At 37.2% G+C, this 18823-nt stretch overlaps 9 protein-coding genes across 9 annotated transcripts; 2 read left to right on the plus strand and 7 right to left on the minus strand.

The window, feature by feature from the left end:
* Positions 1-597: 597 nt before the first annotated feature.
* On the minus strand, positions 598-963 carry C9374_002889 (uncharacterized protein; the record flags this gene model as incomplete). Its single annotated transcript, XM_044692355.1, has 1 exon — positions 598-963. The coding sequence occupies one exon, from the start codon at positions 961-963 to the stop codon at positions 598-600; it is 366 nt and encodes a 121-aa protein (XP_044549733.1).
* Positions 964-1654: 691 nt separating this feature from the next.
* Positions 1655-2920, minus strand: C9374_002890 (uncharacterized protein; the record flags this gene model as incomplete). The annotated part of the gene is made up of 3 exons (XM_044692357.1): positions 1655-1980; positions 2372-2542; positions 2848-2920. The coding sequence occupies 3 exons, from the start codon at positions 2918-2920 to the stop codon at positions 1655-1657; spliced, it is 570 nt and encodes a 189-aa protein (XP_044549734.1).
* Positions 2921-3489: 569 nt separating this feature from the next.
* C9374_002891 (uncharacterized protein) lies at positions 3490-4785 on the plus strand (the record flags this gene model as incomplete). Its single annotated transcript, XM_044692358.1, has 2 exons — positions 3490-4375; positions 4583-4785. 2 exons carry the CDS (start codon positions 3490-3492, stop codon positions 4783-4785), a joined length of 1089 nt encoding a protein of 362 aa, XP_044549735.1.
* Positions 4786-5234: 449 nt separating this feature from the next.
* Positions 5235-7261, plus strand: C9374_002892 (uncharacterized protein; the record flags this gene model as incomplete). The annotated part of the gene is made up of 2 exons (XM_044692359.1): positions 5235-5361; positions 5550-7261. 2 exons carry the CDS (start codon positions 5235-5237, stop codon positions 7259-7261), a joined length of 1839 nt encoding a protein of 612 aa, XP_044549736.1.
* Positions 7262-7359: 98 nt separating this feature from the next.
* C9374_002893 (uncharacterized protein) lies at positions 7360-10514 on the minus strand (the record flags this gene model as incomplete). Its single annotated transcript, XM_044692360.1, has 2 exons — positions 7360-8631; positions 8688-10514. 2 exons carry the CDS (start codon positions 10512-10514, stop codon positions 7360-7362), a joined length of 3099 nt encoding a protein of 1032 aa, XP_044549737.1.
* A 140-nt stretch (positions 10515-10654) lies between these two features.
* C9374_002894 (uncharacterized protein) lies at positions 10655-11221 on the minus strand (the record flags this gene model as incomplete). The annotated part of the gene is made up of 1 exon (XM_044692361.1): positions 10655-11221. One exon carries the CDS (start codon positions 11219-11221, stop codon positions 10655-10657), a length of 567 nt encoding a protein of 188 aa, XP_044549738.1.
* Positions 11222-11770: 549 nt separating this feature from the next.
* C9374_002895 (uncharacterized protein) lies at positions 11771-12049 on the minus strand (the record flags this gene model as incomplete). Its single annotated transcript, XM_044692362.1, has 1 exon — positions 11771-12049. The coding sequence occupies one exon, from the start codon at positions 12047-12049 to the stop codon at positions 11771-11773; it is 279 nt and encodes a 92-aa protein (XP_044549739.1).
* A 358-nt stretch (positions 12050-12407) lies between these two features.
* C9374_002896 (uncharacterized protein) lies at positions 12408-17543 on the minus strand (the record flags this gene model as incomplete). Its single annotated transcript, XM_044692363.1, has 7 exons — positions 12408-13419; positions 13545-13801; positions 13888-14400; positions 14576-15058; positions 15209-16611; positions 16710-16730; positions 16865-17543. 7 exons carry the CDS (start codon positions 17541-17543, stop codon positions 12408-12410), a joined length of 4368 nt encoding a protein of 1455 aa, XP_044549740.1.
* Positions 17544-18009: 466 nt separating this feature from the next.
* C9374_002897 (uncharacterized protein) lies at positions 18010-18716 on the minus strand (the record flags this gene model as incomplete). The annotated part of the gene is made up of 2 exons (XM_044692364.1): positions 18010-18319; positions 18646-18716. 2 exons carry the CDS (start codon positions 18714-18716, stop codon positions 18010-18012), a joined length of 381 nt encoding a protein of 126 aa, XP_044549741.1.
* Between the last annotated feature and the right edge of the window lie 107 nt (positions 18717-18823).

Below are 18823 nucleotides of genomic sequence, written 5' to 3' on the forward strand. Positions count from 1 at the left end.
GGATTTTGTTTTACAAGCAACAATTGATACTCAGTGAAAATCATGATGACGCATGACACTTTGAACACTCTGGGCAGGGACTTTCCTCAATGAAATAGGTTGTTTCCTTGTTTGAGGTTAACAGAGTCTTCCCTTGTTCTGTATTCAGAATAACATTCAACAGATGGAACAAGAATTCAAACAACTCATTCCGAATGAACGAGCGAGCGTTCAACATGATTATGCTTTTTCGATTGAATGTTTTCTTCCTAGCACTCTAGCCTGGTATGAAACGAGTTATTGTCGTCATCATTCAACATGAGAAGAAACAAGTGATTTTTTAATAATTTTGAAATAAATATAATGTGGAACAACGGAGTAAATTGAAAGAAATTTGAGAGAGAGCTGTGTAGGTTCTTCTCTCTATAAATTTGGGTGCCATTTGTAGAGAAACTAGAGGTTGGACAGTCTGTTTGATGATGGTATAATTATAGAAGGAATAATGATTCCCTCTCATCACAAGCACGATGAGAGAGTGTATGTAATGTCAGAGTGTGTAAAGAATCATTGGATGATACACGGCCTCCGATGTTGTTGGTTGTTACAAGAACAATAATATTACTCATCTTCCAATCTGTGCATATCATCATCGGCATGTTCACTAGCCTCCAATCTTTCCTTTCTCTTTCTGTACCAATAAATCACTCCCACGACAATGGCAATCACAATTCCAATCACACCTACAATCAAAACTCCGACAATTGGATATTGGTTAATTTCCCAAAAATCCCAAACAAATGTTGAATTTGATGGAACAATTGTTGAATTTAGTGGAATGGATCCATTGGTGCTATTGGTACCATTAAAAGATTCCAACACATAGTATTCATGGGCCATCACCATCAAGGAGCTCATTAGAAGGATAGCACAGGCTAACACGGAACTGAAAAGGAGGCCTTGTGAGGAGGTCTTGCGAGGGTTCATTTTTTTGCAAGTTTTTGGATGTCGTTTTCTTGGGCGCCCTTACAGAGGATGCCAAAACAAAAGGCAAATATTACTTTCCTGTAATCTTATGTGTGAGTTCTTGGATCCAATGAATTGAGGCTCAAAATAATTGTCAGATTAATTGGTTTTGATGAAGGCAAATCAACATTCTGAAGGGAGGAAGAGACTCATATGGTTTCTCCTGCCTTTCAAATCATATTCGTTTTAACAGAGGTATTTGGTAACATTAAGGAATTATAAAGTATTGACTATCAAGCAGATTGCAAAATTCTTAGTAAAAAACATAAATGTTTATTATTATTTGTGTGCGTGGCAGTATCAACAAAAGTTTCGAGTCATTCGTTGATGACGGAAAAGTCATGTAGTGGAAAGTTACTGATAATGATTAGAAGGAGATGGGACAAGTTGCGTTGGCTGTCAACTTGAGAGAGGTGTGATGGTTGTGTAACAGTGGAGTTTTGAGAACAATGAAGAAGTCAAAGACATTGTTTGAAGTGACAATGGTGATGTACAAATATAAATTGTCACGCATCTAGATCAGTAAATAAATCCATAGATTCTCGGGCGGGCACGTGAGCTTATTCCACAAGCATCGCCACAAATATAAAATTATCATCAATGTCTAGAACCTCCTTGTTCTTTTCCTCAACTCACTGAAATATTTAAAAGATTAATAAAAGCTTTGGATTCTTTTGACAGCTTCTTGAATCTCCTCCAAAGTAATCTCACCATCTCCATTAATATCAGCAAAATCCAACAATTGTTTCACACGTTGTGAAATGATATGCTTGAATTTTTCAGAATCCACATCATGACCCAACAAACGGAATGTATCTTTCATACCTTGTTCTAATTCTTGCGATGTAAGACGTCCATCACCGTCAGCATCGTACAAGAGGAATGTCACTTCAATGATTTTGCTTGGATCTTGTTCAGTTTGTGTTGGAGCCGTGATGGAAAGATAGAGAATGAATTCTTCGAAACTGATACTTCCATCTGTGGTGGTCGTGTAGTTGTATAATGCAACACAGATCATGTGTGCAAGTTGATTCAATCATGATGTTGGTGGTGATGATGATGAAATTGTGTTAGTATTTTCACACACATTGGTCCACAAAGTGTGATCGTTGTCAAGCGCGATTGTGTGTTTGAACGAATTTGTAACGGATTTTTATGGAACACACCAGTTCAGTCACCAATGTAAACAACACCATGTTGTGGAAAGTGTTTTGAATATAGACACATGCGCGGAGATGATATGTCATCAAACACAATTTCAGTAAAGTGTCATTATGAACATTTTTACATGAACAATTGTTTGACATCCCAGATAATCATCAAATTTCAATATATCTAATCATTCAACTGAAATCAAACACACACATACCTCTATTACGATCATAGGAACGGAACAAGTGATCTATAGGTGCTTCCTTTGGAAGATTTGGGAAAATTCCAATGGCCTTTATCCACTTTTTGAATCCATCCTTGTCCATTTCTTTATCACCGAACATATCGAGCCATATCTTTCTGTAACGTTTAATATCCTTCTTTGAGACTGTGAGAGTTTTCACACCATAATTGTTGGGTTGTTTGGTTATTTGGTATGATACAAGAGAGTTGTTCAGTTGCGTTTCATTAATTATTGTGGAATGATGATAACGCGATTTGATTTAGAATCGATGATGACGTTCCAATCATTGAGTCGAAGATGGGATGACATCAAGCGAGTGAATGAGCAAGAACACATTTGCAGATTGTTTGTATACACACGCCATCGTGATGACCACCATTTGACAAGGTAAATGATTTGGAATGGATGATGAATACAAACAACAACATAATACACTCGCTACTACTTACGTCTATTTTCAGCAATTTCTTGCCAGTCAGTTAATTGTCTTCCTGAAATTCCCTTTTGATTTTCGTTTCCCATTCTGCTGTTATTGTTGTTGTTTTTGATTCGTGATTGATGTTGTTGTTGTAATAAATTGATTTCAATTTACTATTCGAAGAAATCTTGAAACAAGATGGTGTGATTACAATATATACAGGGCGGCTGCTGATCAGAAGTGATGTTGTTGAGTCCTGTAACGGAAAAGAGTGATGTCGTTGTTGGTGCAGGGGCAGAGACGACGAGGCAATTTATTTTTTTGTGACTGTTGACTATTTGACAGACGTTTGATCAAGGCGAACACATTGTTTCCGTTTCGGAATCAGTGAAACGTGAATGCCTCCAAGAGGATTTGCACAAACAACGCTTGAAGAGGCAAACGTGTGGCAGTTTTACACCAAACAGACAAAGTGTATTAACCAATACTTTATATTTTATTACGAAAGAGATTAATTTCATGTGAAGGCCTCCTAGCTCAGTTGGCAGTAGCGCTGTCCTAGTAAGACAGAGGTCTTGGGTTCGATTCCCAAGGGGGCCAGCAATATTTTTCTTTTGCTTTTGCTTGCAACAGGGTCTCGAAGGGCAAAGAAGAAGGAACCCAAAGAAAAAAAATGGAACCTCAGTCATCATCCGCTGCAGCAACTGTTGATGAACAAATGCCACTTTCATCCTCCTCTTCCAACTCACCTTCTTCATTAACGTTACCATCATCACCATCAGCATCCACTTTGCATCAACAACAATCCACCAACACTCCACAATCAAACATAATGCCTCCCTCTGTCGGATCCAATATTACCGATGTGCCATCATCATCCAATAATCATCAACAACAATCGCCATCATCTAGTTTAAATAATACAACGAACCTGCCTACCAATCGGCCAGAATCATTGATATCAAATATTTCATTTGCGGGATCATCCATTGCTTCAGCCAACACCAATCACAATACTTCCAACGGAGGACAACATGAATCTTTTCCATCGTCCCATCAGACAGCAACCTCTCCTATTGGAGTTTCGTCATTACCATCTCAAAACAAACCCCTGAATGACTTTGAAAACATCTATTCTAGTTTTAAAAAGAGAAACAGAGAACAATATGAACAACATCCTTCCTCCTCATCGAGCACTACTGAATCCTACGTTAAGGACTTGGAAGACAAGGTTGATTTTATGGCACAATTAATTACCATTCAATCGGCCAAGATGAGAAAAATGGAAGTAAGATTGAGAAAATTGGAATCCTTGTTACCTCAAGCTGGTGACGAATTTGTAAATTCAAATAATTTGCATCGTATTCCAATGATTGCATCGTCCTCTGGTGGTGGTGCCAATATTGATGAAATTTCAACTATTAGCGATGATCTGCCAACATTTACGGCAACACCAAAGAAGGAAAAAGGAAATAGACAACCCAATGCTTACAACATTTTCATGAAAAGCGAAATTCAACGTATTAGAACAACACATACAGAGTTGACACAAAAACAAGGTAAGTTCATTTTCACTGGAGATGTTCGATTTCATATTGGTGACACTCAATTTTACATGATATCAATAACGCCATTGGTCATTATGGCCATATTTCAATTCCAATTGGGTCAAATTATGTTGATTGATTCATGTCGTTCATTCATGTCATGAATGATCCATGGTCGATGAAAAATTTATTGCATTCCAATTCCTTTACTGTAAACAGCCTTCAAATTAGCAGCAAGTAACTGGTCACTGAAAAAGGCAGAAATTATGGCAGCTCAGAAGAAAGGTATTGATCCAATTACTCTCGTGACAGGAGCTTCCTCAGATCTTAAGGCAGGATCTAGCGCAGTGAGTACTCCAAGTGACACCACCATTCCTGATAACCTCTCTTCTGGAACTCCTGCCATTCTTGATGAAAAATAAGGAGGAGGAGCACCATCCACCATTTCTGTGAAACCATGTTCACAGTTTACTACCACCCATGATGCTACCCAGTTATAAATTCTGTTCTAAATTATTATTATTATTGATACATCCTCAGTCCATTTGACCTCCACTGTCAATATGTGAATCTTCAACAACAAAAAATTTCAACACCTAATTTCGCCATCAGAGAGGATTTGTTTTCATTCATTCATTGAATATCTTGCTGACGACGATTCATCTATGATGAAAGTTATACAAGTGATGAGAATATAAATTTATTGACTCAAACGTTTAAAAATCATCGAGTTCGGAATGATGATCATCACGAACATTTATATCAACTACGATTTAAATCATCAACACCTAATTTTCTAATTAGATATATTTTCATTATATTGATTTTTGAATTTTCCCAAATCGGCAATATTTCACAACATTCACACAACATGACCTCACATCATACCGTTCCGAAATGTTGCACATGTTGTTGCTCTAAAACAGGAACTTTTTTAATTTATTTATGGATTGCTGTTTTATCGTTTACCATCTCTGCAATGCAATGGATTTATCAGGGTAGGTGTGAAGTGACCAAGTGTCTAATATTTTCATTATATATTGTTCTCAACTATAATCGTTATATGAACCAAAAAAATTTTGAACTATTAACCATCATGAAATTAATCAAAAATATTATGATACGTTTTTATGATAATAATATGATTATAATTTTCAATGAAATTCGAAATCCATATTTGGAACAGAACCAGCATTTTATGACCCATATATTTATAGACCTATTTCAGAAGATCATTTTTCACACATTCGTCATTCATCGCAGCTGCTTTCATCGTCGTCGTCGTCCAAACAACGATGGAATTTATCGATTCATTCCTCTTCCTACTCGAATTCAGCACAATCATCCTTCTCTTCACACAACTCCTCTCCTTCATTTTCACACATTATTTATTTTAACCGATTTAACACAACCACTTTTGTGAAACAACAACCTGTTTCATCGACTAGTAGTACATCAAGTGAATCTTTAAATTCTCAATTTTCACATACTTTTCAATTATTTGAAATGGTCACCATTCAATCGAATATGAATCATGACTATTTTTTTGAAACCAATCATTTTACTTCACTGATTGTACAATTTCATGGCTATGCAGAATATTCTGAACGATATACTTTCTTTTATGAACGATTTTTTAGTCTGAAAAAAGAATCCATTTCAACAGCCAATCATACCGAATTTGACAACTTGTCAAAAATTGCAATTTATTCCTATGATTTACGAGGACATGGCTATTCGAGTGGCAATGGAAGATCATTTTGGAGAACTTCTCATGAACATTTACAAGATATTGAAACGGTCATTTGTGAACGAATTCCTTTCATTTTAAATTCTGTTCTAAAATCACCCAATGCAAAAGTTTATTTAATGGCACATTCTACGAGTGCTCTTAATATTTTGACATTTGATTATTTGAAAAAAGGAAGAACACATCATGAGAATTCTGAACAAGTAGAAACATCTGAGAATTTTTCATTCCAATGTTCAAAATTTCAACAACAAGGAGAACCACTACACAAATTATCGACTCATTCTCGTGCATCAGATGATTCATTATTGAAGGCATCACCAAATTCTGAAACAGCAAGTTCAGAAAGAACGAGTACTGATCAATTAGCAAGCAGAAAATTCACACCACTCATGACCTTGAAAACAATGATTCCTAATTTTGGTGGAATAATTCTCACTTCACCTTCAATTGCCTTAAAGGGATTTTATAATGATTTTTGGAGTCGAAAAAGTCCTTCGTCTTCCTCTCGAGACACTTTACACCGTTCAGCAACCACCCGTCCACAGCATCATGAAAATACTCTTAGAAATCATTTAAATATTTATTCATCGAGTAATAGAGAAGAAGTTGAGGCAGAACATGAAGTATCTTCGTTTTTTGAAATGCAAATTTATTTAGTGAAATATTTAATGTTACCTCTATTTCCTTCACTGCCCATTTATCCTTCCTTTGGCGCATTATGTTTACATCCGAAATGTTTACAGAGATATAAGGACGACAGGATTATGTATAAAGGTCCGTGGAAAGTTGGTCCTTGGGTTTCCATACTTGAACAAATGAGAAATGTTGTTCTCTATTTGAGATATCATGCAATTACTGTTGACGTCAGAAAAGATGCTGGCAACCATGACCATACCATGAATCGTAGTCGTTGTACAGCTATAACTCCTCCTGTCTTAATCATGCATGGAGAAGGAGACAAATTATTTGACTGGTCACGAACACGAGCGTTATTTGAAAATTATTTTGGAAATCGAATGCAGTGGAAATCTTATGAAAATTTGGGTCATGATTTGTGGCATGAAGAAGACAATATTCAAATTGCAAGAGATTTGTACCATTTTGTGTCGAATCCAGATAACCACCACGAACGTGGTAATGTTTAAATTGCCAAGAGATTTGTATGAATTTTCATCACTAAATACATGTATGGCATGGACTGTCACGAATATTTAAAACTCAAGAAGTTCAGTTAGGCACTTTACTACAGCACATCTTTGAGATATGTTTGCAGGCCACGATTTTTGAATGTGTAAAAAGTCTCTTCATGCCTATTACGGCATTGTTGAAAGCGAAACTGCTCTACCACTTCCAAGATACCATGCGTATGAACCAATTCACAAAGAACGGCTCTAATTCTCTCTGGTGTAATTGTCGAGTCCAGACAAGTTGCTCCCTTGACGATCGTTTTCAAATCAAAATAGCCACCGTTCAGCGCAGCCACTTCCAATACAAGTTGTTTCTCATGAACTAGCTGTTGAAGTTGACGCGAATAATATTCTGAGTGTGTTTGTGGTAAATGTAATTGAGACACAGAAAAGCTCCGGTCAAAGTCAAGCATATTTTTGTCATTTACCCTTAATAACTTCATGTCATTTAAAAAAAGTAATAGTAGAGAGATGGATAGAGCATTTCCTTCAGTTTTCTCGAAAATAAACTGTGTTAAGCAAGCTTCCACTCCTTCACAATTTGGTGTCAAATACGAATAACAATCTTCGGACGTGGTCATTTCAAATATACAATTTTCTACCATTTCTTTCGACAAACTAGGTAACTCCAATGTAAGAGTGGACACCTCACACCATTGCTGAAGCTCATTCAAGGAATCTTCCTCGTTGGAGTGAATACTTTGAAGTTCCATCATGATTGCATCATCATGAAGACTCGGGACAACCTCTTGAGTTAAATTCATGGTGATGAACAATAGACCAGGACTCATTCCTTCGGTGTGAGCGAACTTGAACAAATACTCTAGTACTCCTCTCGAATAGGGATCATATAAATGGATGTCGTCACAAAATAATAACCATGGTTCTTGGTTGGAATATCCAAGATGTTTCCATCCACGTAGTAGAATTTTGCTTACAAGTTGTGAGGCTTTTCGAATTGTTGTAGACTCATCTAAACTATCCACTGCCTCACTGGTACGAAAATGAATGCCTAAAATTGGGTTCAATAAAAAACAATATTTAGCCAACGTTTCAAATTCTTGATCGTTCTTAATAACACTTGACACCACTTGTTGTTTTTGATCCGATGATAGTGTACTATATACAGCATCGAAACAAGTATAATCCAAATCAATCCCTAGTTGCCTTAGAAAGAATTCTGTCACGATCATTTTCAAATTTTCATGAAATAACGAACATGGCTTTGCTAAGCAGAATTTAGAGTTGTTGGTCAAACATACAATCTTGTTTTTCCATTTTTCCAATATCTTGCGTAGTACATATGTTTTACCTAATCCTTTTTCTCCCTATTAGCCAGCGGCGGATATGAAGTGAGTCCACTATGTCATATAAACAAACATACCTTAATCACAATAACCTTATTCTTTTCAATACTTTTGTTAACTTCACACCCTTTGAGTGATATTAATTGAGAAATCATAGTATCTACTTCTTCCATAAACAGCTGTCTACTTGTTCTGACATTGGTTTCATGCTCCTTACGTAAACCGCTTATAGAAAAGTTAAGAGATATTTGCTCGGCGTTTTCTCCTGTGACACTTGCCGTAACATCGTTATTACGCAAGCTCTTTAACAGCTTGACGTACTTCTCATCGTTAATTGTAATAATTTCCTTTTCATAATTGTGAAAAACTAGTTCTGCAACCTGTGGCTCGCATAATATGTAACTTTCATAATTCGAGTACGATTCTCTCATGAGTTGCAAAGAAGTGTTTGCCACTCGTCCAAATAGGCCAAAATCTCTTCGTATTTCAGATCCAAAATTTGCAATTCTTAAACAATAACCAAAAGAAATTCCAATTCCAATAGTGTCCACTTGTTGTGCAATCTCGTTCAGCATGTCAAATAAGGTCTCATACTCTTTCATCTTTCCTATTGCAAATGAAAATATCACTGTTATCGTATGCTGAGTATCTTCAAACATTTTACATAGCTCTTTTTGATCGTATTTACCCATTGCTTGATGTACAATTCGGACTAATTCATGACGACCTGTCAATTGAAGATCAGAATCCTCTGGAGAGGTCATGAGGTTGTTTTGGCCAATTTTCAAGGAACAAACAAGATCAGGCATATAGTCAATTCGCTCCTCATCTGTTGTAGCTTTCGATAATAGAGGTGGAATAAACATTTTGATAATTCGTCCAAAGGATGCATGGAACGTAATGTTTTGAACTCCGCTCTGTGCTACCTCTTTTTTAACCATATCTGCAACCACTACGCCTTTAGTGGACAACTCCTTATCACCAACGGTAAGAACGCTTTGCTTGACACGATTGTACACAGAGCGAGTGAACACCACTTGACCTGCTTTGCATTGTTGGATCTTTTCATTGGCTTCATTGAAAGCACTGCCTGTGAAGAGCCTAAACCAGCGATTCTTGTGGCCACCTACATGATACGCTTTCACAGGACCAAATGTGACAATACAACGAACCTCGAGTTTTCTATTTTGCAAAGATTTAAACGTTTTTGAGAGATCTGTTTTTTGAATTCTTAATCCACACTCAATGGCTGAAAGAAGAGATTCGTTAATCGATCTCGTGGGGTCAATTTGAGGCGAATGAAACTGACATACAAGTTCTTCAGGATCAAATCGCTCCAAATCACCACCAAGACTGTAAATGATGCTTATGAGAACAGTATAAATATTAGAAATGCTCTTGCACACATGTTGCACTTGTTGAGACCGTCGGCTTGATTCTAGGTGTGAGGTGTGGTGTTGGACTAAAGAATTCTTTGGTTGAGTAGGTGTCACATGACTGAAAATATTGTTATTGTGATGTAGTGCAGAATTATGGGACGAGAGGGTTGCTCCTCTGTTCCATCGTTCAGTCGAATCGTCCCTCGGCTCATTGGTACTATTATGAAGTTGATCGTTCGACATTAGTGAATCTACAAGATCATGAATTCCATTAATTTTCACTAGTAAGATGCAAGCTTCATCGTGGGTGAATTCACTTAAAGGGCAATTCTCTCGGTACGCTTTGTCGTCCAATACCTTTGTGGATGATTCTCCTTTGTTAGAGGGAACAACCGAAGAATCGTTCATTGGTTGGGAACATACTTGGAGTGTTTGTGGTAGCGGTGACTCCTTTCCTGGATGCTCTTGGTGAAGAGATTGAGTAGCTACATGGGAATTGGGTTCGTACTGCTGCTGTTGTTTCATGTTACACGAAATAGAGTCTATGCTGTGGTGTTGTATGGGAAGGAGAGGAAGATGGTTGTTGTGAGGGTGATTATTTTGATGGGCTATATATGGCATTTGAGGATCCGTCGAATAAGGAAGGATGTTCGTGGTTTGAAAATTCATGTGAGAGGTAGAGACTGTAAATGAAGAGGACTATCATGATGAGCCAAATGATTGTTCACTAGGGTTTCAAATGTTGACATGTGATAGTGATGATGATGATGAGAAATCGGAACCATGGCAGTTCGTCGTTCTTCCAGAGGGTTGTAGTTACTCGACCCCTCACTCTGAAGACTGCTTCTCAAATTAAGCTGAGAAGGGCTTTGAAACAAGGACGATGAGGACGACCCTCCCAAATACACCTGCTTCATATTGAACAGTAAATGTTGAGGAAGATAGGAGGCCAACATTTCGAGTTGAATTTCTTCGGGAGGCTTTGTATTCGGAATTAAGGTCAATCCAGCCTTAAATCCATTAAAACTCACCCGCTGAACAGGAACCTTGAAAGAGAGTACCTTCTTTACCTCGGCAGCTGCTCTCTTCTCTAATTTACGAATTTCTTCGGGAGAAAGTCCTGCTGCTGTCGAAGGCTCTGCTGGATGCTGTTGGAGAGTTTGAGTTTGGCCTGGAGAACCTTCTTCGGAGGAACGACTCAACATCATACCACTCGAGCATGATGATCCCATCGTAAGGTACGTGTTGATTCTGAGAGTATGACGAGTAAAAAACGTATTCGGGAGTATCGTTGAGGCTCAATATTGAGAGGAGTTGTAATGAGAATGATCAAGTAGTATGCACTGAAGAGTAGAGAGAGCAGCAATAATAGTCGTAATAGTTGTATTGGATGAGCGTGATGAAACAACACAATGAAAACAAATATCAAACAATACTTCGGATACAAATTCGTCGTGTTCCACTCAAAATTGGTTGCTCAATATCAAATAATAACACACTCAACAACATGAGAGGTGTATTGTATTTTTAAATAGGGTTTTCGTGGTGGTCGCCAAAAAAAACAAAATGGCACAAATCTCGCGAGCTTGGCATTGAGGTTCATTTCAGACGTGTCCGTACTTCAAATATGGACATGATGATGTCTCTGGACAATACAACCTCAAAACACCTCGTCATGATTATTTCAAATTTAGAAATTCTTCTAGGGTGAAAATGTTCCAAAAATTGAGAAATATAAAATCTCAAACATTCGAACATGAAGATCACTGTTGAAGTGAAGACTAATCTTTGCCTTCTTCTTCTTCTTGATGATCCTCCCTTAATATGGCATGATATTGTTCTAGGTCATGATTAGTAAAGGCAGAACATGTCTCAATATGATGTTTCAATAAATAATCCATTTCATGTTTGGTGTGTTCAATTTTTTGAGACCATGAAACATGTAATAATATGGAAGGAGTGGTAGTACTACTGCTTGAGTGCTGCTCTAAGGATTTTTCAAGAGAATGTATTCCTTTTTCGTGTGTCAAAGTGCTATCTGTAGCCACTGTGGTGACCATATCTGTTGTTGTTGTAGCTGTCGTGGTCCACACACCTTCTCACTCTCCAATAACTTGTACATTTTAAGGCGTGATAAATAAATTCGAAACTTGACTCCGTGTGCATATTGAGCACTTGCATAGGCCAGGGCATCTGTGTAAATTTGTTCAATACGAGGATAATACTCTGAAATGTTGGTGAAGGAAGAATAACGACTTCTCAATACATGATATTCGGCATCCAATCGAAGTAATTCTCCAATTAAATTTTCTTGATTGGATTTTATGGAAATGCTCATCCAGTGTTCAAATCTTTCAAAGTCAGCGTTTACCGTGCCATGAATACTTTCTTGTTCTTCGTTCTCTCGTTTACACCACATCAAGATGACTTGAAAATATTGCAACCAACATTCAAGAATGGCATAATTGAAAATGAGATTGGGAGAGCTATAGAGTTCATGGATTGGAAAAGTGACTCCATGTGACATATCATCTCTCTGAGTTCAGAAACATAGTCTCTGGAGGCGTTGGAGCTACCAGTGATTGTAGATTGAGTGGCCCTCACAAAACGAACATATTTTGCATAAAATTTGCTACCAAGTTCTTGCAATGGTAGAGTGACATTATTCGAAAAGATGGTCATGACTTGCAGTCCTTGTGCTGCCCTTGTCTCCAACTCATCAATTTGTCTACTCAACAACAAGTAATAACAGGTGAAGGTGTAGAAAAAGATGAACGAAGGTAGATGCAGCCGCATTTTCGAATGTTCTGTTCCCAAATTGAAATAATACTGAGCCTTTTCATAACGTCCCATGCACCACAGTGACCGCATGGCAAATGTACATGAAAGCAAGAGAGCATCTCTTTTTCTAAAGTTATGAATACTCATCTTGTGGTATTTCTCTGGATCAGACAAATATTGATTAATAATCTCGTCAGAGAAAAAGGCCACCTTGGAAAAGTTTCCTTTCGTTTGATTGGACATCATGCAAGCAATGTAAGCGTACATTTGCATATAATCAGCACCGATATCGTTTGCGAGATTCAACAACTCTGAACTGGTGACAAGAGCTTCATCTGTTAAATCATAATAAAACGAGTGAAACCAAATTTCACAATAAATATCAAAGTAGAGTTCTCTGTTTTTCTTTGGACAGTATTTGAGAGCATTTTTGAGCGAGTTGTTTGAAGTAGTCATCAAATTATTATCTGAAAGTGCTTGTAAGAAACCTGCATATTTAAGGTCAAGTTTTGAAAGAAATTCTTTGCAACTTGCTCTATTCATGCCGACAATGGTTTGGGATGCAATTTTGTTTCCATCACGAACAGAATTTTTCCTGTTGAGACTATTGGACGAACTAGGTGCTATTTCGTACTTGTCTTTTTCAAACCTATCATTAATTTCCTCAATACCCTTAAGTATAGTTTCAAGAGTAGTGAACTTGGATGCTGTGTTGTTCCAATTATCCAAGTAGTCCCTAAAATTAACAGCATCGTTCCTTTTCTATCGCCATACCATGTCACAATAATATTTTCGAGTATATAAATGAGGGATGTAAATAAATGTTTTGCCTTGACAATTTCTGCACCATGATTACCAAGCAGATGTAAACCTTTAGAAATGAACAGTATAGCACATGCTACATGATAAATATCGTTTCTGTGAAGAATTTGATCACCAGATAAAATCTCTTCCAAATGAACCTTGTCGAAATATTCACCATAATGTGATGCAATCTCCAAAATGTACCAAGTGGATTTCTCTCGGTTTTTCTGTTTGACACACATGGTTGAAATGATATCGGTGTAATACTTGATGATGGCCATGTGTAATTCTCGTTTTTGTTGACTGGAACTACAGAGTATAATATATCGAGTATCATGGATGATTTAAACTTGTAAAAGGATGCCTTCTCAGAGGAAGAGGAGCATAAAAAGCTCTTCTCTTTTGTCTCGTCGATCAACTCTAATATTTTGTATTGAGTGACCAAATCGTTGAGTATTTGAACGATCCTCTGCTCCTCTTGCTTGAGTGGTGACTCGGGAAAGATTGTCAACAATGTCTCAATATTAAATTTCATACCACATGCAGAGGCTACTTTCAACACAAGTTGTGTATCATGATCAAGACGATCAAGTTTGTGATGCCACAAGGATGCCATGGAAGCAGGTATTTCGAGGCCATCAAGGGATGTCGTCTTCACTTTCAAAACTCCATCCTCTACAAAAAGTTTTTGCTGGTCATGTAAGAAATGTGTTCCCATGGTTACAAACATTTGATTGCCATCAGTTTTTTCATAAATGATATCTAACGCTTTCTGATCGACACTTTCAGCATTCGAATAAATCTGTAGCAAAGTTTCAGTCTCTTTCTAGTGAATGGTTTTAAATCAATGACTAGGTCAGCAACTGAAGTCCAGAATTCAAGTTCTTGTTTCTTTTCTTTGGCTTGAATAATATCGTCATCGTTCTCATTGATGGGTCTCGAGGTGATCAATAATATGCCATTTGTCATGGCAGGAGGAAGCTCCAATATTTTTCGAAAACTGCCCGTGAATAAGGATCCACATAATGAAAACTATCATACAATAAAAACCATGCCTGATTTTCATACTTCATATCCAACCATGACAGCGATAAAAATCTGGCAACCAAGTTTGCTGCAAGGCTGACACGTTGTGAAGACTCTAATTTTTCTCCATCGTTTGACGAGTCCTCAAAATACACTCCAAAAACGTCATTAATCAAAAATAAATGCTTTCGGTCACTCTCAGATGTAAATGTTGAGAGCAACAACTCTTCTTTTTGTTCTCGTGTTATCGAGGAATAGATGGCATCGATGTTGTCATATCTCATTTCCAGTCCATACTTTTTACAAACTCTCTCAGCAACACTAATCTTGACATTACCCAAGAATAAATAAAATGGTGTTTCAAACTCAATGGCAGAGTTATAGACACATGCAATTTTGGTTCTCCACTCTTTGGCTAAACGTGTGAATAGATCGCTCTTGCCCAAACCAACGTCTCCCTATTGATACAATGAGACGTATCCAACAACAGGTGTGTGATTCGAAAAAGTTTAAAATACACACGAATGCATAACCAAGTAACAATAGGTTTTAAAATTGAAAATTCATGAGCCATTGTTAATGCACTGTGATCCATTAATAAAACATACCTTAACAAGTATAACCTTTGATCTTTTTCTTGGTTCTCCATTCTCAAACTCTTGCAGCTTGCTTGAAACAACCGAACAAATTTGTTCAAAAATGTCTTCTCGACCAATAGGAGCACGCAAAGCTTCTAACGAGGCATCACTAAATTCATTACGCTTCTGGCACTCACAAGGTTGTTGTGAAATGAGCATCTTGTTATTTGTCTCTTGTTGCTCTGTTTGACTCGAGATTGGAGTATTGTTGGAAGAAACGATCGGATCTAAGGATGAATTTTCTGTGTACTGTGTATTTTTCATGGCCGTTCCATTACTATCTGTCTGATTCTTGAATGAATTGAAATACATGTGTTGGTTTTGAATGGAAGCATCAATCACTCGAGAGACTTTGATTGGCTCAGATTTTCCCTTTACCTTAATCGGTTCAAGAGTCTCCACAGGAATTCCTTTCAATAATGAAGAAGTTTCTTCGTCACAAATGATACATCCCTCAAGTTTTTCAGATTCTTTCATTAATCTTGCAGCTAGGTTCACCTTGTCACCATAACAAGTAAATTCTTGTCTCTGGCTACAACCTACACATCCAATAAAACATTTTCCTGTTGCAATTCCAATGCCAAACTTAAATCCGCCTTGCTTGAGCTTGGTAGTTAATTCTGTACCTGCCTTAACAGCCCGAATAGGATCTGAAATGTGTGTCAACGGGTAACCAAAGGCGAATACGAGAATGGTTCCCTTCTCATCGGCAACCATGTTAGCAATAAATCCTTCGTAATGATCCAAAATCTTTTGAATGGTCTCTAAGTACATGTGATAGGCATTCATTTCATCATTCGGAGTTGCGTAGGTGTTCGTGTCACTCACACTCAAAAATCCAACAGTCAGAGGTTTAATTTCATTGAGCCAATCTTGCTGACCTGCCTCAATCTTTTTTCGAACTGGAGGAGAAACAAACTTTCGAATCACGCTGCCGAATGAAGCATGAAAACTAATTTTGGGGAGAGCTAGATTTGAGGCCACTTGTCTTTTGGATGAAATTGCAAGATATACCTCCTCATTTACTCCCTCAACTTGACGACATGTAATGAATTGTTTGCATCGTTCGTAGGCTTGTTTAGTTAAAACAACTTCTCCAACTTTGCTATTACTGAGAGCACTTGCCATTTCTAACAAGGCCTGCCCATGCGTAATTCGAAGCCAGTAATCGCTCACTCCTCCAATGTGATGAGTTACAACTTTTCCAATCGATATTCCACAATGAATATGTAATGAAATTTCATTATTAATTTTGAAAACTCGTAATTGTTCTGTTCCCTGAATTTTCAAAGCACACTGAACAGCTGCTATCAAACAATCGGTCAATGTTCGATCCTTTCGTGGATAATAAAATTGACAAATGAGAGCGTCACCTGATCATGATGGAAAATATTTCAAATTATTTTGTTTATCCAATGTCAAATTGTTTATCAGAAAATTGTGACCAAATTCTATGAATTGTTGTACCTACCTGAAAATTTCTCGACATCACCTGATCGACATGAGAACAAAATGATTGATTTAATAAATTTGTCGATCGCAATATTCAGAAATTCACAAAATTTGCCATCGTCATCATATTAATTTATATTTAAAAAAAACAATTAATTTGACAATCCCACATACCTCCAAATTCATAAATGTATGATATTAAAGTCGTGAAATAATTATTCATATATTTTGTGAGTAGCTCAGCTCCGTTCGGTTCTTTGGATAAAGTTTCCGTGAGTGGCGTAAACCCGCTCACATCCAACATTAAAATACAAGTGTCATATGAAAAATTGCTCAGGGGAGAAATTTGGGAGAGATTATTCTCATCGAGAATTTTTTCTACGCCTTGCATTTTCGAGTCTTTGGAAATGTTGGAATAGTACACACTTTTCATGTTATAAAACAAATGTTGAGGTAAGAAGGATGAATAAAGTAACAAGTTAGACTCTGTCATGAACGGTTCTTTGTTGACACCACTGTGACTATTCAAAAAATTAAATCCAACAAAATTCAGTCTTGGTTCGGGAATTTTGAACGAGTAGGCTTTCCTAACTTCAATTCCAGACGGTTTGGAGCTGATGGTCGAAGAACCTGTCGTACTCACGGAAATGGTATCCTCCGAGATGTGATAACGATTCGCTTTTCCCTCTCCATGGACATTGGGATTTTCATGATCATTCAATTTTTCAGGAGTGGGTGATGGAATGGAATTTCCGCTTGTTGTTTTCATGTTGGGATGTTTTTGAGGTTCATGATGATGTGCCGTTGTGTCAATATTGGCACAAGAGGCAGCATTACTACAACCGGAGCCCATAATGATGATGACGAAGTAGTTGTTGTTGACGAGGAAAGAGGGTTCTACGAAAAGTTCCACGGAGACGTTTTTTTTGTAGTTGTCAAGGCGGGATATCAACTATGTTGTCCTCGTAATAACGGAAAGCTCAGACCCAACAATGGGAAATGACAAGTTTTTTTGTCAATCATGAATTGTTTCAACTGCCATTATTTCAGGCCATCACCTCAATACTTATTGTGAGTAGTCTTTGAATTTGGAAGATGACAAGGGATGAAATCTCAGGACGTATCGAAAACCTTTCATTCACAAACGTTCTAAGGCAGCAATGAGTGTTAAGAAAGACCAATCCATGTAAAGCGACATTATAACAAGACCAATCATTACAAGAATAAATTAATTGATTCATTCAAATGACAGAATGTCAAAACAAAATTATTACACACACACATAATCGGAGGAGTTGAAGCAATAGATTCACAACAACTTAGAGATTTCTTCTCTCAGTCAAAACACGAACAATGGAACCCATTCCACTCTTTTCCAAGACTTTTTCGTGCCACTTGAACAATGGCTTGGAATCCAATTCACCGCTCTCGAAGCATCTGTAAATGTACTTCATGAGAATGTCCAATTCTTCAATATCAAGAGCATCAACACTCTTTTGAATGTCGCTTTCCTTTGTGTTGAGTAAAACCGTGGCGACCACATCGGCGCTCTTCTTTTTGGTTTCCTTGTTTTTAGCTGCGAGAGGTGGATTCTCGAGAGCCTTCTTCAAAGCATCGGTATACTTTTGTCTGTATTCAATAATTATTGAACGTATTCAGCCCACACATATGATGAGAGTAAAGAATCAATGTGTGTGGTTCAATCCGTATTGGGGCAGGAAATGGAACACGGTTGATCAAAAACGATCGTGTTGGAGGATCAAGAATTTAAAATCCAACAACAGTATTATTGTTGTTTGAATGTAATGGTAATCATTGATCATTCAAATCATCATCATCAGGTCATCAAATCAAAATAATTTCATCAACATGATGGGATTCATCAAAAATTATTCAATATTGAACAACACGTGTTCTCTCCAAACAATCTATTCAAATAAAAAAGGCTTACTTACGAACTCACCAACGATTTGACAGCACTGTCCCTCTCTTGAATTTGCTTTAAAAATTCGCTATCGTCCGACATTTTTTTTTGTTGTTTGTGAAAAAAAAATCAAATCCTCATCACTTGTCATCATTTAAAAACGTGGAAGAGAAAATTGTGAAAAGAGAACAATTCAACCACTGAAATCA

Source organism: Naegleria lovaniensis (assembly GCF_003324165.1).
Source record: "Naegleria lovaniensis strain ATCC 30569 chromosome Unknown tig018, whole genome shotgun sequence".
In the NCBI taxonomy this organism is placed as follows: Eukaryota; Heterolobosea; class Eutetramitea; order Acrasida; family Naegleriidae; genus Naegleria; species Naegleria lovaniensis.